This window comes from Lingula anatina, chromosome 9 (assembly GCF_051362555.1).
Source record: "Lingula anatina isolate TDL-2025a chromosome 9, LinAna3.0, whole genome shotgun sequence".
In the NCBI taxonomy this organism is placed as follows: domain Eukaryota; kingdom Metazoa; phylum Brachiopoda; class Lingulata; order Lingulida; family Lingulidae; genus Lingula; species Lingula anatina.
The window spans coordinates 18,737,421-18,755,693 of NC_141775.1; the positions used below are offsets into that span (position 1 = coordinate 18,737,421).

At 35.0% G+C, this 18,273-nt stretch overlaps 1 protein-coding gene across 1 annotated transcript; it reads left to right on the plus strand.

Moving 5' to 3' along the window:
- Positions 1-895: 895 nt before the first annotated feature.
- On the plus strand, positions 896-18,273 carry LOC106167829 (uncharacterized). Its single transcript, XM_086995893.1, has 9 exons — positions 896-1,056; positions 1,439-2,621; positions 3,368-3,400; positions 3,703-3,752; positions 14,518-14,702; positions 14,930-15,032; positions 15,199-15,357; positions 15,517-16,509; positions 16,816-18,273. Exons 1-9 carry the CDS (start codon positions 919-921, stop codon positions 17,239-17,241), a joined length of 3,270 nt encoding a protein of 1,089 aa, XP_086852019.1. The 5' UTR covers positions 896-918; the 3' UTR covers positions 17,242-18,273.

Consider the following 18,273-nt stretch of genomic DNA (forward strand, 5'->3'; position numbering starts at 1 on the left):
AAATGTGACCTTGAAATTGACCTATGACCTACTTTTCACCATGAACTAACCTTTGCAAATTTTGTTTCCCTTTTATCTCCAAAACTGGCAGAGATAGGTCCATAGTTACTATTGAACTTGAATAGGAAGTCATATACTGGCAATCTAAATGTGACCTTGAAATTGTCCTTTGACCTACTTTTCACCATGAACTGAACTTTGCAAATTTTGCTGCCCTTTTATCTCCAAAACTGGCAGAGATAGGTCCATAGTTACTATTGAACTTGAATAGGAAGTCATACACTGGCAATCTAAATGTGACCTTGAAATTGACCTTTGACCTACTTTTCACCATGAACTGAACTTTGCAAATTTTGCTGCCCTTTTATCTCCAAAACTGGCAGAGATAGGTCTATAGTTACTATTGAAGTTGAATAGGAAGTCATATACTGGCAATCTAAATGTGACCTTAAAATTGACCTTTGACCTACTTTTCACCATGAACTGAACTCTGCTAATTTCTTTCTCTTTTAACTCCTAACCTGGCAGAGATAGGTCCATAGTTACTATTGAACTTGAATAGGAAGTCATATACTGGCAATCTTACTGTGAAATTGACCTTTGACCTACCTTTTGATGAACTTAACTTTGATTGTACCATTTTAAGTTATATATATATTTTTTGCATATTTTGAAAATTCTTGTTGATTGCATTTTTACAGCTTGTCAAGCAAAAGACTGGTGGCTGTGTCCCTTATTTTGTGTATGTGGGGGTCTATACAAATGCGCTTGCTCCAGCTGGTGGTACAATATTCGGAGGCGGTATCGCCCCTCTGATCCTCTAGTTATTATTATTATATTAATTGGTGCTATTTTTTAGCAGTGCTGAGGAGAAAACACTGATTAATATTCATCTTTGCAATAACCTCAAGGCTTTATATGTATTTTTCAGAGTTTATTATGTTTTGGTTAAACTCAATCCATATGCACACTATTGGAAAATTGAGGGAAGAAGACAAAAATGCCATGCCATACGTCTTGATTATTGGAACTCATAAGGACATGTTATGCCCACAGGTGAAAACGTTTTTCTTATCACAATTATTCAATTACTACCATACATAATCTATGTATAATTTGTATCCCTTCAACCATATCACATTGCGATTCCTGATGAGTGACTTAATTATTTAGAAACTTTTCACTATGTGACTATTTGTGGATGGCATGATTAATGTTGGGGGAAAAGGGTGTTCCTTGCTCCCTGTACTCCATCCTAATTTTATAGGTTCATTGCAACATACCCCATTTCTCAACTTGAACAAAGTGGACTATATCATATACACACATACACATACACACACCCCGGTAAATGTTTTCTTTTGCACTGACAATTTAACATTATTATATGGTAATGAACAACAACTACAAAAATGACTTAACTAGTTTTTATTCACAGGGCGACATTGAAAAGATTTTTGATAAACTCAAGAAGTGTCTCGACGACAGGCAGGTACTCAAGGACCACGTCTACCGATATTTTGCCATAAGCAACTTGGCCGAAGATGATGGGGAGTTCGCTGAAATAAAAAAAGCGATCGAAGATTTGTGCGGTTATAGCAGCAACAGTATTGCTACTGTTCAACATCTTTCAGTGAATTGGATTAAATTGGAAATGAATTTGGCAGAGAAGAGTGAAGAAACCCCCATCATATCTATTGAAAAACTGAGGGAAATGGCAAAAAGGGTAGGACTCCCTGATGAAGAATTACAAGAAAAATTCATTCCTTACCATCACCGTCAAGGCGACATCCTACACTTCAAAGTTGATGGACTGGAAAATGTTGTCATAATAGATCCACTTTGGTTAGCAGTTGTGTTTTCTGCCATCATGACCAATGCCAGCAGTCAACCTGGAGGCAGTCACTTTGATCTCCTGAAAGACGATCTGAAAAGAGGAGTGCTCAATGAGGAGGTATTTGATGAATATCTAAAACAAATCAAAATGGCCGAAAAAAAGACTGAAATCATTCAACTTATGCTGCATTTCGACTTGATGTTAGAAATATCCCAAGCAGTTGAAAACCCTCTGCCTGGGTCTGGAAAGAGAAGATTCGTCGTGCCCAGTATGCTGGTATCCAATATCAGTGTAAATAACGCCTTGTCTGAGACGGATCCACAGAAATATTTGCTTATCGCATTCCCTCACATTCTGTTTCCTACCGGGTTGTTTCATCGTCTGATCATCCGTCTTCTTAGGAAGTATAGAGCTCAGGAATATAAACATAACATTCCAGTTGTTGGGTTTGACCATGCCTCCTTCCGATTGGGAGACGAACAATCGGTGCTCCATCTCGCCATTGAAGAAAGGGCCATGAGAATGATGATAACAAATGCTACTGGAAACAAACCAAAACCTGACATATACTCCAACGCACGGGAAACCGTTGAAAAAGAACTGTCAACTCTTAAGGACACGTACTGTCCCAGGATGCAGTTAGGCTTTCGCATTCGGTTAAATGACAAAGGAAAAGATATTCCAATAAAAGCAGAAGACATCCAAGAAAACGATGAGATATGTAGATCTGTAGAGGGCACTGAAATGCCAATCGATGTGACACCGTATCGTGTTTGGTTTTCAGGTAAGCATTAAAATTTTAGGTAGTTTTACTGTGAACAGACATTATGTTCCTGAATATAATTAGGGGTAATGTAGTCATTGAAATCGGTGATACTTAAACTGATGTAAATGCAACTAATCATATTGGGTGATGTACTATGATGTACATGAAGAGAATTAATATTTCAAATTGTTGCCAATAAACCAAACTTTATATATTTTAAAATAATGTAACTTGATAAATACCCAAAGGTGTTTTTTATAATCCCCGAAAATGATATCTTTGCAGATCTTATCAGCATTTTTCCCCTTGGCAAATTTTGCGCATCGCCTTTGTTAGAACAGTATAAATATCGCCCACAAAATCATGCAATTTATATTTTAATCATTCCAACAATACGAGCTTTACATGGGCATCAACGTCTGTGTGAGGGTAAGACTGTTGCAATTGAACATTTTTCATATAAACTGTCCCATATTAGATTTATTACCCAGCCATGCACATCGCTAGAATTGTTTTAACTTTTAATTTAAAAACAAATGCCCAATCATATTTGGAAAGCATTTAATGACAAAAATAAATATTATGCCCTGGTCGTATTTTGAGAATTTACCTGCAGTGCAGAAGGTAAATGTACAGCAGGTTACCTTTTGCTCACAACACATATCTATTAATAAGTTTCTTCATACTTAAATTACATGTATATTATTAATTGCTAATTATGGTTCATCATGCGCATATTCTTGTAATCCTTCTTATTTTTACAGATAGTGCACAGGCAGTACAAACAAGAGATCCAGGTAATTTTTTATTTGGTATTGCTTAGCTTAGTCTAAGAAGTACGCGCATTATTCTTATTTTAACTTCTATTTTTTTTACTTTTAACTTACAAATCTTCAATATAAAGAAATAGCATATATTGTTACTAGCATGTACCCCCAGTTCATATGACAGTACATTTTACTGACTACATATTTCTCCCATAATGCAGTGGTGGTTGCCGTATATTTTACACAAACACACTAGTATACTACTCTATCTCTTTCCCTATAAAATTCTTGTACAAAAAGCATTGATCATTATCATATTTTTCTATTAATAGGTGTGAATGCCCCAGATGCGTCATCTATTTATACACAGAGGTTTGCAAGGGTGAGTTATCTCGTTATTGAACTTGGAACGAAAGTCATTAGAACTTTCTTCCTCAAGGATGTTGTTAGGCCTAGCATCACTAATGGTGAGCACATCAGTGATAAAGATGCAGTGCTTCAGTTTTTTGGTAAGCATGACGTGATAAGGGAACTTGAGAAACTCAAGAAAACAAAAGTCATATATGCTTCTCAGTGGAATCTGTTGTACCCTGCCTCTGGTCATACAGATGTGGAAATGTTTGACATTACATTGCTGGTGTTATTGATAAGAAAACTTCACCCAGACAAAGCCAACCTGAAATGGTCAGCGCCCAAAGAAAATGCCACTTTACCTTCCTCTCCACAAACAACACAAGGTTTCATTGACCACATCCAACGGCTTAAGAATGTCAGGAATTATATACAGCATTCAAGTATGAGATCCAAGACATGGAGAAATTCTGCACGAATTGGGAAATCGCCTGTGCTTCTGTTCTAGCACTTGGTGCAGATCCAAATGAAGTTGAAAAGGCACAGAAATCCATCTTTAGCATACAGGAGATAGATACAATAGTGTGTGAAATACGCAGCTCGGCCGAAGTTACAAACGGCATTTCGACAACAGATTTGACAGGCTTGAATTATTAATATTCTCTGTATGTGCCATCCTCATTGTGTTAGCCATAAATTACAAGAAGTGGATTTAGGTAGGGAAGGGGTCAGGGGGATCCTGGTTTCTGAAAAAAATCACACTAGTATTCCCCTCTTGAAATTAGAATTTTGACTAGCTGAATTATAGTTCTAAATAGAACCGAATGACACCATTCACCCTATAAAGTATCAACATTTTTCGGGGCCTAAAGTGGGCCTTTGAACCCCATGCCAGGGTGGTGTCAGGGGCGGATTTAGGCCGTCTTCTGGGTCTTCCAGAAGACGGTCAGATTTTCAAGTTTACATTGACGGGTATCCAATTTTTAATGTTGGAAGACGGTCAAAATTGGAGGATGAATCAACAAAGATAATTTGGAAGACTGTCAGTATATAGCTCTGGATCCGCCCCTGGGTGTGGCTTGGTATATGCGCCCCTCCTCCTTCAAATAACCCTGGATCTGCCTCTGAATTACCGTAAGTGAAAGGGTGAGTTGAGGTCCGTCTTAAGTTGTACGTGGCATATGTGGATGGTCCAATGTCAGATTGAACCTTCGAATATTCACCCAGTAATATTTAACACAATTAAAGCCTAGATTACATTTACACGGGCGCCGTGCGATGAAATTTTCTGTACGATATATATATATATTTTTTTGAAATTGTGAAGAGCTTGGGCCTACGCCGATTATGTCTACATTTAAATGGCCTAAAATCAGTAAGATTTCGCAGGGTCATCGTCTACCTCCGCTCTGACGCCATACGGAAAGTGTATTAAGGGCAGAATACGTGCATTGCACGGACATTACATTTCAAATGTAATTTATGCTTAAAAAGGATAAAAAAAATCATGGTATTTAGTGGAATTGTGAAAAGAAAAACGGTGTAAGTAGGATGATGTGAGTATAAAAATTGATATGTCCAATTTATAGGTAAATTTATTTAATCACAGTCGTTCAAATCAACAGTTTTGAGGATATATTATGTTAAGTCTTTTCCAGTTCTATGGAATGCATCTCTTAATACAAATGGCAGATCACTTACGTGAAAGGAAATTTAGGGGAAAAAAATAGAAAAGTTCAATTACAATTATAATTATATGCAGACACATGTATATGTTTTGAGCACTCTGTCTGTTGTGACTGTCGCTGTCCAACACATGACATTGGCCCCATAACTGCCAAATCACATTTTTGTTTTACTTAAAATTTAATCAGTGGCTTAGTTTGGTAAAGAGGCAGATTGCTTTTGAAAATCAGCATGATCGGTTTACATTTACGGTGATTTTTTTTTTTTATTTTATTTTTTTTTTTTTGTGAAATTTTCATTATTCACATAGTGGCTTTTTCAGTGCCTTTTTATATCTCATGGAACTGAATCAGTTGCCAGTATTTCACCTGTAGTGCATTATGCAAGAGGGTAAGAGTGATTATGCTATTATGTAACAGTGCATCAACATTGGCCAAAACATTATTTTGTGTACTTTTTTCTGTAGTCTGAATATTTCACAGTTTTGCTGCCTTGCTTCTTGGTGTCTGTATATTTGCAAGCTTTGTCTAGTTTTTAAGGGCCATTCCGTGGTATTTGGTCCGCAGACCTCAAAATTTGAAAAAGGAATCCTACTTATAAAACTTATAATTTCTGAAACCAGACACCATAAGACACCAGAATCCAAAAGAAATTTTAGGTTTTGATGACTAATTATGATTTTATTGACACTTTTATCTGGAAAACTTATAAAATAGTGTCACGGAAGGACATTTTTATTTTTGATATATTTTTATGTATAGCCATCACCTGCGTATGTCGCCGTCGTTGCCGTCTTTGCCGTTGCCGTGCACTTTTACCGATAACTTTTGACTTGAAACTTACAGAACTGATGAATATACATAATACGCAGGTCAAGTTCGAAAATCAGCATGATCGGGCCATTTTTAGGGAAGTTATGCTGTTTTTTTCACTTTTTTCAGCATTTATGTAGCACCGATAACACGATAATTGGAAAAACTATTTTATCTTTTGGCTTGAAACTTATAAAACTGATGAATATTCAAAATACGCAGGTCAAGTTCAAAAATCAGCATGATTGGGCCATTTATATGGAAGTTATGCTGTTTTTCACTTTTTTCAGCATTTATGAAACACCGATAACACAATATTGGAAAAACCATTTTATCTTTTGGCTTGACACTTACAGAACTGATAAAAATTCATAATACGCAGGTCAAGTTCGAAAATCAGCATGATAGGAATATTTTTATGGAAGTTATGCTGTTTTTTCACTTTTTTCAGCATATATGCAACCCTGATAACACAAAAAGTGAAAAAAACACTTTACTTTTTGGCTTGAAACTTACAGAACTGATGAATATCTATAATACGCAAGTCAAGTTCGAAAATTGGCATGATCAGGGCATTTTTATAAGTTTTGCTGTTTTTTTCACTTTTTTTCAGCATATATGCAACACCTATAACACATTTTAAGGAAAATCGATTGGCCAATTGTCTTGAAATTCACAGTAGTGATCAGTGTTACTCAAATACAGATTAAGTTTTTAAAATAAGCTTGATCAGTTAAAGTTTGGTGAAGTTATGCCTTTTTTATGTACAGACACAGATGTCTGTACAGATGTGTCTGTACATATAGCCGTCACCTGCGTCTGTCGTCGCCGTCGCCATCGCCGTGCACTCAATGATAACACGATAAGTGGAATACCATTTTACATTTTGTATTCAAAATTACAGAACTGATGAATATTTTTTCACTTTTTCAGCATATATGCAGCACCGATAACACGATAAGTGGAAAACCAATTTACTTTTTGGCTTGAAACTTACAAAACTGATGAATATTCATAATACGAAGGTCAAGTTCGAAATTCAGCATGATCGGGCCATTTTTAGGGAAGTTATGCTGTTTTTTCACTTTTTTCAGCATATATGCAGCACCGATAACACGATAAGTGGAAAACCATTTAATTTTTTGGCTTGAAACTTACAAAACTGATGAATATTCATAATACGCAGGTCAAGTTCGAAATTCAGCATGATCCGGCCATTTTTAGGGAAGTTATGCTGTTTTTCACTTTTTTCAATATATATGCAACACTGATAACACAATATATGAAAAACAGATTGGCCAATTGTCATTATACTCACAGGAGTTGGCAATCCTGCTAAAATGCAGGTTGAGTTTGAAAATCAGCATAATTGGGCCATTATTTTAGAAGTTATACTGTTTTTTTCACATTTCCTCAGATTCAATTCTTAGGCATGTTAACAGTCTCATTATTGAACTAATAAGATACGTAAAAGTGTTTGTTTGGTATTTCCTGCATCTTTACAACATTGTTAGTTGATTATGTAAAAATGATGGTAAACTTGTTATTATGTATTGTGTAATAAAGTGTCAAAAATGAAAATAAACTCATACCATTGCAGTTTGTCAGATTCAATCATCCACTATGTTCAGAATCTCAGAATGGAGGAAGTTGGACATTTAACACTGTTCTATTGATACTTTCCCCATCTCATCAATTTTCTCAGTTGGTCATATAAAAATGGCAATAAAATGTTTATTTTGTTTTATGTTAAAAAAGTGTTAAAATGGAAATAAACCCATTTCAGAACAGTGCTGTCATGTTTACATTTTGGCATTTTCAAGATGTGACTTTGAAGTTCCATGGACCCGAAGACCTTTGCTAGTCACATTTTCTGAATATCTGTGATACTAATATTTTATAATTAAAAATTGATGGTCACTATGCTGTTAAACATTATGTAATGTTGCATTAAAAGTTGAAGAAAACCCTATTTTGGGCACTGCTCCTATGATGACCATTTAAGGGAAATCATGTAACTTACTATGCTCAAACTTACATGAAAGAAACATGGGTCTAACATACAGCTTCAGTAGGCAATGCAGTCTGTTTGGTAAATTTTTCTGGCAATTTAACAGTTTTTTGTGAAAATTTAATTTTTCACTTACTGACATTTTCAAGGTGCGACTTAGAACCTCCTCGGGCTTGAAGACCCTTGCTAGTCACATTTTCTGAAAATCCATGACACGTATATTTTATCATTAAAAATTGATGGTCATTATGCTGTTAAGCATTATGTAATGTTGCATCAAAATAGAAGAAAACACAATATTTGGTGCTGCTGCCATGATGACCATTATGGGAAAACCGTGTTACTTATTACTGTCAAACTTTCAAAAAAGAAACACAGGACTAAAATGCAGCCCGAGTTGGAAAAGCAGTCTAATTGGCTTCTTTTTCTGGAAGTTATACACTTAGTGAAATATTCATTATCTTTTTGGCATATTCATTGTGGGACTCTGAGCTCCCATGGACATGAAGCCTAATGGTAATCAAATTTTCTACATGTCCATGCTATTTATAGTCAATAATCAAAAATTGGTGATAATTATTCAATAATTTATTATGCAATGTTACATCAAAATTGACAGTAATCTTTTTGCACTGCTACTGCAAACATTAAGAAAAGAAAACTGTGTTACTTATTATTATATTTAACTTATAAGTATGATTTTTAGGATTGGCATGCAGTTCAAATTAGAAAGCCAGGTCCATTGGGTTATCATTATGTACAGACACAGATGTGTCTGTACATATTGCCATCACCTGCGTCTGTCGTCGCCGATGCCGTCGCCGATGCCGATGCCGATGCCGGCACCGTGCACTTTCCTTGTAAACACGATAAGTGGAGAGCAGATTTACTTTTTGGCTTAATATTTACACAGTTGATGAATATTCATAAAACGCAGGTCAAGTTCGAAAATCAGCATGATCGAGCCATATTTGTAGAAGTTATGCTGTTTTTTCACTTTTCAGCATATATGCAACCCTGTAAACACATTTCAAGGAAAACCATTAGTCCTGTTGTCATGAAACTCACAGGAGTAATCAATCATATTAAAATGCAGGTCAAGTTCGAAAATCGGCATGATCGGGGCACTATTTAAGTAGTTATGCTGTTTATTCATTTTTCAGCATATATGCAACACTGTAAACACAATATAAGAAAAACAGATAAGCCAATTGTCATTAAACTCACAGGAGTGGTCAATCTTACTAAATCACAGCTTGAGTTCAAAAATCAGCATAATCAGGGCATTATTTTGGAAGTTATGCTGTCTTTTCACAATTCCTCAGATTCAACTCTTAGGCATGTTAACAGTCTCCTTATTGAACTAATAAGATACATAAAAGTGTTTGTTTGACATTTCCTGCATCTTTACAACATTGTTAGTTGATTATGTAAAAATGATGGTAAACTTGTTACCTTGTATTATGTAGTAAAGTGTCAAAAATGGAAATAAACTCATATCATTGCAGTTTGTCAGATTCAATCATTCACTATGTTGAGAATCTCAGAATGGAGGAAATTAGACACTTAACACTATTCTATTGATATTTTCCCCATCTCATTAATTTTCTTAGTTGATCATATAAAAATTGCAGTAAACTGTTTATTTTGTTTTATGTTTAAAAAAATGTTAAAAATGGAAATAAACCCATGTCAGAACAGTGCTGTCTTGTTTCACATTTCCTCAGATTCAATTCTTAGGCATGTTAACAGTCTCATTATTTTACTAATAAGACATGTTAAAGTGTTTGCTTGACATTTCATGTATCTTTACAACATTATTAGTTGATTATATAAAAATGAAAAAAAAAAAAAACATTTCAGAACAGTGCTGTCTTGTTTACATTTTGGCATTTTGAAGTTGTGACTTTGAAGTTCCATTGGCCTGAAGACCTTTGCTAGTCACATTTTCTGAATATCCATGATACTAATATTTTATTATTAAAAATTGATGGTCTTTATGCTGTTAAAGTTAAACATTATGTAATATTGCATCAAAATTTGAAAAAACCTATTTTGGGCACTACTCCCATGATGACCATTTAAGAAAAACAATGTCACTTACTGTTCTCAAACAGTAGAGTAAATACGTACAGATGTGTCTGTACATATTGCCATCACCTGCATCTGCCGTCGTTGCCGTCACTGTCACTGTCGCCGGCGTCGTGCGCTTTCATTGTAAACATGATAAGTGGAAGGCAGATTTACTTTTTGGCTTAATATTTACAGAGCTGATGAATATTCATAAAACGCAGGTCAAGTTCTAAAATCAGCATGATAGGGCCATTTTTTGCATCTTTATTTTCTGTTTTTTTGTCTGTACATTTGACAGCTTTGCTGCCTTGTTTTTATTAAATTTATGCATTTTTTGTGGAATTTTCATTTTTCTCATTTTGGCACTTTCTAATTGAAAACTTGAACTCTGATGAGCCTGGAGCCTTATGCTTTTACTTTCATCAGCGTTACCTGTTGTGCATAATTACAATTTTATGTTGACTGTGCAGTTAAACATAATGTATTATTGCATCAGAATTGGGCAGTCTCCTGTTTTTGTGCATTATTGTTTTCTGCTTTTCTTAAGGTGTGACTTATGGGCCTGAAGACCTTTGATAGACAAATTTGTGTGGTCAGTCTGTTAATTCCCCTTGGGTATTCACAAGGCTAATTTCAGTGCTATAAACTCATTTACCTAATTAAGTAGCCATTTATTGAAATTTCATAAAGCACACTTGTTGATATTTCCCTGTTAAGCTCTCTGCTAGATAACATAGTGTCCATAATAAGGAAGCAGTGAATAACAGCTTCTTTGGGATTATATTTTTGTTGTTTCTATTTAATTTTTTCTCCAACACTGGCATTTTTAATATGTGATTTTAACTCCCATCCACCTGAGGCTCTGCACATTTTCAGTATTTCCACATAAGCAGCTGTATTGGTATTTATGTCTTTAAACACTCTGTAATATTACTTTATGCACTGTCATCATTTTTCATATATAGGGACTTTCATCATGTGAATTTTAACTCTCATGGTCTTGACATTGTAATCTTATTGAAAGGGTGGATTGAGACCATCTTCTGGGTCTCCTGGAAGACAGTCAGATTTTAAAGTTTATATTAACGGGTTTCTGTTGGAAGACTATCAAAATGGAGGATGGCTCAACAAAGATACTTTGGAATACTGTCAGAAAATATCTCTGAATCTGCTCCTGTTATTGACCATGTTACCTGTTGTGCATGATTAAAAATCAGTGTTGGCTGACTGTGCTATTATAAGCATTTATTATTGCATCAAAATTGACATAATGACCTATTTTGCATCTTTTTTTTCCTGTTTTTTGTCTGTACATTTGACAGCTTTGCTGCTTTGTTTTTTTTTTTTTGTTTTTTTTTTTTTTTGTTTGTTTTTTTTTTTTTTTTTGGATATAAGTGTTTTTTCCTCAAATTTAATTCTCAGGCATGTTAACAGTCTCATTTTTTAACTAATTAGATATGTTAAGTTGTTCTTTTGACATTTTCCGCATCTTAACAATGTTGTTAGTTGATTATATAAAAATGATGGTAAACCTGACATTGTGTATTGTGTAATAAGTGTCAAAAATGGGGGAAAAAAACTTATATCTTTACAGTTTGTCAGATTCAACCATTCACTTTGTTCAGAATCTCAGAATGGAGCAAGTTGGACATTTATAATTGTTCTGTTGATATTTTTGCTTTGACAACATATTTTTTGATTGATCATATAAAAATGACAGTAGATTGATTATTTTGTTTTATGTAAAAAAGGTGTTGAAAATGGAAATAATCTCTTTCAATACAATTTTCTCTTGTTTACATTTCGGGATTTTCAAAGTATGACATTTTCTGAATATCAATGATACTTTTATTTTATTATTAAAAAAATTATGGTTATTATGCTGTTAAGCATTGTGTAATATTGCATTAACTTGAACAAAACCCTATTCTGGGCACTGCCTCTATAGTTAGTGGTGGTGAAAGGAAAACCACTTGCTCTTCTCACACTTACAGGAAAGAAACAGGACTGAAATACAGCTTCAGTTGAAAAAATGTTTCATTAGTTAATTGTTTGGAAGTAATACAGGTTTTTTGTGAAAATTTTTATCTTTCACATGTTGCAATTTTCAATGAGGGACTTATAGCTTACTTGGGCATGAAGCCCAGTTGTAATCAAATTTTCTTTATGTCTATCTTTTTAATAGTAGATATTTTAAAATTGGTGGTATTTTATTAGTTAATCATTATGTAATGTTGCATCAAAATTGACAAAAACCCTACTTTGTGCTCTGCCACCATTAATATTATGTAAAGTAAAGTGTTGCTTTCTATTTTTTTTAATTATTCTTACAAGAATGATTCTTAGGATTGACATACAGCTCATATTAGAAAACCAGCTCTATTGGATTATCATTTTTATTAAATTTATGCATTTTTGAAATTTTCATTTTTCTCATTCTGACACTTTCTTATTGTAAACTTGAACTCTGATGGGCCTGAAGCCTTATGCTTTTACTTTCATCAGTGTTACCTGTTGTGCCTAATTAAAATTTAATGTTGACTGTGCAGTTAAACATAATGTATTATTGCATCAGAATTGGCAGTCTCCTGTTTTTGTGCATTATTGTTTTCTGCTTTTCTTAAGGTGTGACTTATGGGCCTGAAGACCTTTGATAGACAAATTTGTGTGGTCAGTCTGTAAATTCCCTTTGGGTATTCACTAGGCTAAGTTCAGTGTTATAAACTCATTTGCCTAATTAAGTGGCCATTAAATGGAACTTCATAAGGCACACTTGTTGATATTTCCCTGTAAACTCCCAAAGGTTAAGCTCTCTGCTAGATGACATAGTGTCCATAATAAGGAAGCAGGGAATAGCAGCTTCATTGGGATTATATTTCTGTTGTTTTCTTTTTAATTTTTTCTCCAACACTGGCATTTTTAAGATGTGACTTTTAACTCCCATCCACCTGAGGCTCTGCACATTTTCAGTATTTCCACATAAGCAGTTGTATTGGTATTTATGTCTTTAAACACACTGTAATATTATTTTATGCACTGTCATCATTTTTCATATATTGGGACTTTCATCAGGTGAATTTTAACTCTCATGGTCCTGAAACTGTAATCTTATTGAAGGGTTGGATTGAGACCATCTTCTGGGTCTCCTGGAAGACAGTCAGACTTTAAAGTTTATATTAACGGGTTTCTGTTGGAAGACCATCAAAATGGAGGATGGATCAACAAAGATACCTTGGATTACTGTCAGAAAATATCTCTTGATCTGCTCCTGTTATTGACCATGTTACCTGTTGTGCATGATTAAAAATCAGTGTTGACTGACTGTGCTGTTATAAGCATTATTTATCATTGCATCAAAATTGACAAAATGACCTATTTTGCATCTTTTTTTTCTGTTTTTTGTCTGTACATTTGACAGCTTTGCTGCCTTGTTTATGATTTATATACCATTGTTTGTACAAAGACTATCTCCCTAGATGCATGTATGTTTAAAATATCACCAGTTTTTGACTGACTTCTTTTTCCTTTTTTCGACTGACCTTTAATGATACTACGGGGTTGCCAGTTAGTTGGGAAAATAAAATTTCCATACTCTTCACTGACCAATTTTTTTTATTCGCTGCCTAATACCACATAATTTTCCTGGCTCCACCTCACCAACAACCTTCCAATCCATCCATAATTGTTTTTTTTTTTTTTTTTTTTTTTGTCTTTGTTTGTTTGTTTGTTTGTTTTTTTTTTTTTTTTCTTAATCAAACCAACTTTTATTATGTAATGCATGTACCATTACCTCCAGCTCTTCTCATACACATGTCCCGAGTCCAAGCTTGTGACCTATTTTAATGGTACATGTTTTAAATTGTGATGTTGCCATATAGACCTTAGAGTGGAGACTTGGCATATTGAGATTCAAGTCCTGCTCTCAAAACAATTGACTGGCCTTGGTATTATGATTATAGGTCTGCATATCTGGTTTTTCATGAATTTATGGCAACATTGTGAAATTTTTTTCTCATCTGGTGTTTTCATTGTGTGGATATAAACACTCATGGACCTGAAGCTTTATGCTAGTTACATATTCCAAATCTCCATGTTATAATTACCTACTGAGCATAATTTAACTTTGGTTTTGCTGTTATTGCTTCAAAAAACCTATTGTTTCCTCCTTTTTGTTTGCACATTTGACAGCAACCTTTTCATTTCTCTTCTTTAAGAAAAGGCAAGGAAGTCTTTCTGGCCCTTGCAGCAATGCAGAGGAGGATAGTTACAGCAATATCCCTGTGTTTGGAAAAATCCTGCTCAGTATGGCGTATGACTCCAGAAAAGGTTGGCTGATTATACATATTTACCGATGCCAAGACCTTGCTCCAGCTGATGTGAAGAAGAATAGATCTGATCCGTGAGTTTTTTTTTTTTTTTTTTTTTTTTTTTTCTGTGTTTTTTGCAAGATACGGTATAATTTGAGATCTTAATACCATGTGAAAGCAAAACATGCCATTTGTAGCTTATCTCCAACAAAAACAAAATTCATGGTGTTATCCAAATGTGTCAAACTTAACTCATTCATCTAATTTTTACACTGTTTAATTTATGATCGTAATATTTTGAAATATCTCTGGGTTGCAGCTATGTCAAAACCTACCTCTTGCCAATTAAATCAAGAGGTGGGAAGAGAAAAACAAAGATAAAGAAGAATACATTGAATCCAACATTTGATGAACCGCTGCATGTAAGTTTCAGCATAAACTCTAAAGAAAATAAAGAAAATACTGTTTCATGAGTTGGTACCGAGCTAAGCATTCATGGTGAGCAATTCAGTGCATCAATAAATTGTTTTTTAATTAATGTACATGTTGTGATTTATCTGCTGACAGTCGCCCACTATCCTGTTTCAGTACACCATCACTAAGAATGAGCTGGAAAGAAGAACCCTGTGGTTGTCAGTCTGGCACAGTGTCAAATTTGGCCACAATGTGCTCCTGGGTGATGTTGTTTTGCCTCTTAATAAACAGAACTTCAATGACACCTCACCACAGTGGTTCCAGCTATCAGGAGTAAGTTGGAGAAGTTACAGTAGTATTCAAAGCAATGTTAAATATCAATTTTAAAAGCAGGTTGAAGCATATACAGCTACTTTTTAATGATGTTAATTATAATTTACAGACACATTGTGTTAATTTAGTTTGTGAATCCCAAGTTTTCCTGCAATACAGGACCATATGGCTGCTGGGGATCGAGACCAAGACGTTACTTATGTTACTGACCCTCACAGCATCAAAACAAAGAGAGGGCAAGTTCTAAACCAGGCTGATGTGGGCAACCAGTGGCAAAGGTCAACATTATTGGAGACATCATTACAACCCAACTTTGACAACCAGCAGGATGACTTCCAATCCCAGACAACAAGAAAGACTGTTGTATCAGACCAATACCAACAAAACCAACCATCATCACAACCTACCTTTGGCAACCAATGGTTGCAACAAGGCAATTTCCAATCTCAGACACTGCCTGGTGAGTCAACAGGACCAAATATATCCTATCATCAACAAGGAGAATCCCAGCATAGCAGACTACCTCAGGAGCCAGTCACTGACCACCACATGGAGGAACAAGGTGGTGACCACTTTCAAACTAGGATGAAATCAGGCCATGACTTCCCACCTTTACCCCCAAAACAGGACCCTGTGGCTGCTGAGGATCAAGACCAGGGGGTTACTGACCCTCAGGCCATCAAAACAATGGGAAACCAAGCTCTTAACCAGGCCCATGGGGATAATCAGTTAGAAAGATTACCTACAGCAGTGCCACATGAGATTGCTGGGGTTCTAAGGCAGATCCCCTTTAATACAGGCAACACAAATGTTACCCTCAATTTGCAGCTGGTTAATCAATATTATAACTCAGAAAAGGCATCAGTGACACACATGAAAGAGAACGATGTCACAACATCTTTTCATAAACATATCCCTCCACATGTGAAAAAACGACTGAATGAGACACTTTCTCAAAATGATGTATGGGACCAAGTGAAGAAGATGTATGGCATTTCAGATGAAATCCCACGTCCTCCTGATATTGTGGCTTCTTTGTTGTCACAAGATGAGGGTTCTATTGCATCTTTCATCAGTATGTTGTTAAAGTTGAAAGAATGCCGCAGAGAAAGACAACAAGACATTCCACAAGACTTGATTGATGAAGTCAAGGTAATTGATACTATGGTCTAAAATATAGTCAAATAAAGTAACCAGTCTTTAAAATTTTAAAATGACAATGTGTGTTTTGACTCCAAAACCATTTTCCACATTTCAAACATATTCTTCCTTTGTACTATCTTAATTTTAATTCAACAGAGTTTTTTATTTCTTCAACTAGAACTAAATGTATGAGACAATGGGCTGGCTGTTTGGGATTATTAAGTAAATTGTTAGTTGTTTACACAGCGTCATGGTTTGAATGTTTGAATGAACAGAAGTTGTAAATAAATGTGGCTTACTATATTTCTCTTCTAGAAAGGACTTATGAGTGAAATGGAGTACAACAGACTGAGAGAGAAAGTGGTTGACTTTGCTGAGGAACTTTCGATTCATATAGAAAGAACTTTAGATTACCTGTATCAGTTTAGTGTAATACCAGATGAGGAGACAACAAAGCTTAAAAATGATGCAAAGAGAAATCCACAAGAAGCTTGTAGAAATTTGTTTAAAGCACTCTTTGCGACCAGTCCTAAAAAAGAGCCAATTAAACACCTGAAAGCTGCATTCAGGGATTGTGGTCTTGGGTATCTGGCAGATGAACTAGAAGTCAGCTACCAGGACGTAGAGGATGAAATACAGAAACATGGAAGTGGCCGACCTTCTTGTGAAGAGCCGTTGGCGATAGGAATGTCAGCTCCCCCCACACCTGCAACAGGTGAAAACCCTATTGGAGAACATTAAAACTGTGTGTACAGTATTTGACAGTATGTGTCAAGATTGTTTATGCTATTTGAGTCACCGTGGACTAAGAACATATGGTGTATTGCCACATATATTGACATCAGACAAATAAAGTGACTCTTTGTATTTACTGATTTTGAACAAGCTTGCTGTTAAACTACAGTGAGGAAGACGTTCATATTTGCAGTTCAGCATCAACTGTGACCCTAACTTTTAACAGGAAGATGACAGAAATTTTTAAGCAAAACCCAGTGGACCATGAAACCATCAATCCTGTTAGGGGACTTCAATGTTGATTTGTCTTACAGTAGATCTAGAACCCCTACAACCTCTGTTTGTGTTCCACTTTTATAATACCATCAACAAGTTATTGTCTCACCAACATTGAGGGATATCAAAGACACACTAGTGTTTATGACCATTTTTTTATGTACAAGGTGTAAAACCAGTAGAAACAGGTACACTGCACCTTTTACATTGCCACATGTGATCCTGTATATGCTATTATACCCATCTGTTTAAACTAGCTTATAAATTACTCCTTTAGTTCATTCCCACAAACAAAAATGGATATTTGTAAAAAGCACTGTATATATGTTAAAAAGCATCCATATGTATTTAATGTAAATATATTATGATAATGTCAACACCATGTAATTTATGTAAATATATCCCCTTAAAGATGGCAACACTACAAAAACGTGGGAAGGTGTTTTAATATGTAAAAGAATAGTTTGTAAAGTATAGTTTGATAATTTTACTAGTGTATACATATAAGTCCATTTATTATTTTGATATTATTCAAGGTGGATGTTTTTATATGAAGTATTGTATTATATTATATTTACAAAAACACTGTATATATGTAGAAAGTTTTAATAAGCACTTTATGTTAATATATATTCCCTGAAAGAAGACAGCACCACAGATATTTATCAGGCCTACCCAACTACCAGACTCGGCACATAAGGTTCCTGAATTAACCGGTATATCAGACCACACTACCCGTTTTCAAAGGTGTGTGTCACCTTT

What these genes read in the sequence shown, in the direction of transcription:
- LOC106167829 (XM_086995893.1), top strand. Translation starts at nt 919, where the DNA reads ATGTATTTTTCAGAGTTTATTATGTTTTGGTTAAACTCAATCCATATG. An exon ending in GTATCGTGTTTGGTTTTCAG is followed by an intron (nt 2,622 to 3,367) that starts GTAAGCATTAAA and finishes TTATTTTTACAG; the next exon opens with ATAGTGCACAGGCAGTACAA. An exon ending in AGTACAAACAAGAGATCCAG is followed by an intron (nt 3,401 to 3,702) that starts GTAATTTTTTAT and finishes TTCTATTAATAG; the next exon opens with GTGTGAATGCCCCAGATGCG.